Source organism: Lactuca serriola, chromosome 4 (assembly GCF_051521515.1).
Source record: "Lactuca serriola cultivar US96UC23 chromosome 4, Lser_US96UC23_V15, whole genome shotgun sequence".
In the NCBI taxonomy this organism is placed as follows: domain Eukaryota; kingdom Viridiplantae; phylum Streptophyta; class Magnoliopsida; order Asterales; family Asteraceae; genus Lactuca; species Lactuca serriola.
Genome location: NC_136411.1, coordinates 280,507,063 through 280,511,077, shown reverse-complemented (window position 1 = coordinate 280,511,077; position 4,015 = coordinate 280,507,063). Strand labels below are relative to the sequence as shown.

Here is a 4,015-nt window from a genome sequence, read left to right as displayed (position 1 = left end):
TTGATGATCTATCATATTTTCAAGATAAAGTTATTTTAGTTCCTACAAATGAAGATGTCGATGCTATTAATGATTACATGTTATGATTGATGAAAGATGAAGGGAAACCTTATTTGAGTTAAGATTCTTTATATGAGACAGAGTCAACAGATTGTTTGAAGAATCAGTTTACTCTTCGGATGTATCGAATGATTTATAGGCATCTGGAATTCTCAACTTTAAAAAAATTATAGATATTCAGACATTTCATTTTAATTTTTAAACTTTTCAATATAATCAATAACGCGAAGTCTGTTTCATTTACTTTATCTTTTTTTTAATAATTGTTTTGATTTTTTTATGATTATAAATAAAAAGTAAAAATAAAATTAAAAATTAAATACATCATCTACTCCGTACCGTTCTTTCTAAAATTAAAAACAGAAAAGGTGTCAATGTTTGTTATTTATACTTTATTTGTTGGGGAAGTATAAAATCAGGTTGCCTTTACCTTTCTGCCAGCTTACAAAAAGAGGATTAAAAAGAAGGGAAGCCTAAAAGCTTTCTTGTCTTTCTTCACTTTTGCGCCACTTTTGTTTTCGTATACCGACCACTTCAAACTTGTTACGTCTCTTGGCTGATACGAAATTCCTCTTTCAGAAACCCACCGACGATCCTCTCAACATGGCAACGACTGGCCCCAACAATCTCAATGCAAAATTGGTAATTTGAACTCCCACCATCTTCATAACTGATTCTTCATTTTGATTTCTCAATTCAATTTCCACTTGTTTTCGTTTTGTTTCATGTTTCGAGTTGCGATGAATTTTTAGGTTTTGCTAGGAGACATGGGAGCTGGTAAATCCAGTCTCGTTTTACGGTTTGTCAAAGGCCAATTTCTGGAATTCCAGGTACAATTTTCGTTGATTGACTTCCGTTTTCTTGAGTTTCAGTATCTAGGGTTTGAATTTGATCGTTGATTTCATCTGTATGATTGTTGTGGTTAAAGGAATCGACCATCGGTGCAGCGTTCTTTTCGCAAACTTTAGCCGTAAACGACGCGACAGTGAAATTTGAGATTTGGGATACGGCGGGTCAAGAAAGGTATCATAGTTTGGCTCCTATGTACTACAGAGGCGCTGCTGCGGCCATTATTGTCTACGATATCACCAGCATGGTATTTTTTTCATCGCTAGTCTCCATGCATATATATTTCAAGCTGAACTTATAAAAATCGTATTTGTAGATGGTTGAACTTTATGATATTGGACTAGGAGTAGTTATTGCAGAATTTGGGAGCTTATAGGTGTAATCTTTCACTTAGTTACAGTTGTAGCTTGTAGATGATTTTCATTAAGTATTGAAAAGTTTTCAGTAACCCTAATGTCATGGTGTAGATTCAATATTTTCTTGGTATTTTAGTATTATGGAACAATTTAGTGATTCGGATATGACAACTCTGCACATGCCCCATTAGTCATTCTTGGTTGAGATGTGCAACTATTCAATGCTTGCTTAAATACTGTAACAGACTCAGTTCTGTTCTCTTTTCAAGTAATTTTAGCTGAATCCATTTGCTATTTATTTGACCTGTTATAGGAATCATTTACACGAGCCAAAAAGTGGGTGCAAGAACTTCAGAAACAAGGTGAGTTGACATTATCTAAATTGTTTCAGATAACTAGAACTGTAGATTGATGTGAAAAATAGGGCTATAAGATCATCCTCAAATCTTAAATAAGATTCTATGGTTTATCCAGGTAATCCTAACATGGTTATGGCACTTGCTGGGAATAAAGCTGATCTGGAAGAAAAGAGGAATGTGACAGCTGAAGTATGTATCAATACCATCCATTATTTCTAAAATTGAATAAAAGTAGCATCATTCACAGTTCAATTCACATAACTGTTGCTTGTTTTTTAACTTGTACTTTCTTACAAACAAGGCCTTGACCATTATCCATTAGTCAACCTATTTGAATACATTTGGTTCCATTAGTATCAGCTCATCTTTTTTTATCTTAATGATGTCATGTTATGACATTTCATGATTACTTAAATAGTTAGAAGATGTTAATAATAAAAGAATGAAAAAAGACTTCAATTTTCTCCTAACTGTAACTTTTTAAAAAAAGTAGTAATTTTGTAGTTGCTCTTGTAAAGATGAAGGTTGGTGTTTCTAAGCTTTCATGTTTGACTTTGAACTTAGTCACACAATCTTCTTTTAGTTGCACTTATGAACATTTATACCTTTTCCTATTTGTGTATAATAGTATCAGATGAATAGATATAACATCTTAAAAATGTAGTCTGAATTAATAGATGTCATGTAATATTAATAAATCACATTTCAGGAGGCACGTGTGTATGCTGAAGAGAATGGTCTTTTCTTCATGGAGACATCTGCCAAAACTGCCACCAATGTTAACGATATATTTCATGAAATAGGTATGCATTTTTTTTTTAAGAAAATTTGGATTATTCATTCTACTTTCATATTTATTTTCTTATTATATCAGTGAAATTTGCTTTGTATTTACAAATGAATGAAAGTACATTGCTATTTCTTGCAACAGCTAAGAGACTGCCTAGGGCTCAGTCCACCCAGAATCCAGCTGGGATGGTTCTTGTTGACAGACCAACTCAAGGTGCCCGTGTTGGTGGGGCCACTGCCACATGCTGTTCATAAATCATAAGTAATGTCTCAAATCTTTTTTTTTTTTTTTTTTTTTTTTTTTTTTTTTTTTAATGTTGTGAAGTTTATTAAGAATGGTAATGAAAGCTCAGGTATTCAATTATTTTTGGTTAGATATCGGCCAATCGGAGGCATTGAAGAACATCAATTGTTGCATTGGATATGTGATGTGTTAGATTTTTTTTTTATCAAGGGAGTCATGTATGCTTTGTAGCTGTAATTAAGACACTCAACAATAATTTGATGTAGTTGAATCATGTGTGTGTATATGTGGTGGCTTTTCTTTTGCAGTGTTTGAAACTTGTAAATGCTAAGCTGATCATGCAAAGTGATTTGTCTGTGGTTACTTTTTGTTAACAAGATAATGTTGTGTTGATCTCATTTTGTTGTGTGTGACCTCATTTGATATGGATGAAATGTCAATGAGATGGAAATAGGTAAAATGTACTTGATTGGAATTTTTTGCAACTTTATATGTATATGTAAACTAATTCAATCCAGGATTAGTATGAGCTAACGCCCAAATGTTAGTATAAATGTACATTAATACGTGCCACAATCATAACAAAACCATGTAATGGCAGAGCTAGGTGTTAATACATCAAACAGCAAAAGTCTTCCAAAGATATCATCTTAAAGTGCCAGTGTCGTCTACAAGCTAAGCTATTCTATTGCCCTTGCGGTTGATACTTACGTCTATAATATGAGTCATAGAAGAATCTGTAAACTGTAAAACTAAGTAACATTTAGGTTTTTGCATTCAAATACATCACACCATGTGCAACAATAGAATCATCAGAACATAATAGATGCATATTGTAAACAACAGTTAAAGCTCGTAAACAAGGGAGAACTAACGCCTACTTATGCTATCCCCATGTGAGCTATCCTCATATCTAGATAGTCACTTTTGAGTTTCATTTGAGAACTATCCTCATCAATGGCTATTCTCCATAGCATCTTTACTTGGAAACTGTCCTCATCATAAACAATAACTAATACACTCAAATATGGAAGCTGTCCTCATCATAAACAATAACTAATACACTCAAATATCCCCCCCCCCCCACCACCCCCGCGGTATTCGATCTTTCAATGTTTAGAATTAATTAAGAACGAGTCTTGATCCCATTATCTTCTTATTGACCTACTTAGTGTCCAAGTTATGCATTGGACATGCATGACTGAAACGCCACGATTTTTTTATGGTCTTTAGGGTTGGGGAAGACCCTATGGAAAGTCTCAAGGAGTGGCTTAAGGGATTAAATGTTTAATGCTTAAAGTTGTTCTGAACGGATCTCACGACGTGAGCAATAGCATGTCACGTCGTGAGATGTGGTG

General features: G+C 33.7%; 1 protein-coding gene across 2 annotated transcripts; it reads left to right on the top strand.

Moving 5' to 3' along the window:
• Positions 1-504: 504 nt before the first annotated feature.
• Positions 505-3,055, top strand: LOC145097070 (ras-related protein Rab5-like). 2 transcript variants are annotated; one of them, XM_079034561.1, is made up of 8 exons: positions 505-702; positions 813-890; positions 989-1,156; positions 1,579-1,627; positions 1,740-1,813; positions 2,334-2,427; positions 2,556-2,675; positions 2,789-3,055. In XM_079034561.1, exons 1-7 carry the CDS (start codon positions 664-666, stop codon positions 2,666-2,668), a joined length of 615 nt encoding a protein of 204 aa, XP_078890687.1. In that variant the 5' UTR covers positions 505-663; the 3' UTR covers positions 2,669-2,675; positions 2,789-3,055. The 2 variants fall into 2 exon arrangements, with proteins under 2 accessions (XP_078890687.1, XP_078890688.1); XM_079034562.1 differs by having other exon boundaries at positions 2,767-2,904.
• The last annotated feature ends 960 nt before the right edge of the window (positions 3,056-4,015 follow it).

Bases quoted from the DNA above. Each gene is read 5' to 3' on its own strand.
- LOC145097070 (XM_079034561.1), top strand. From the start codon at position 664: ATGGCAACGACTGGCCCCAACAATCTCAATGCAAAATTG. The intron at 1,814-2,333 runs GTATGTATCAAT...ATCACATTTCAG, and splicing joins AGAGGAATGTGACAGCTGAA to GAGGCACGTGTGTATGCTGA. The intron at 2,428-2,555 runs GTATGCATTTTT...TTCTTGCAACAG, and splicing joins CGATATATTTCATGAAATAG to CTAAGAGACTGCCTAGGGCT.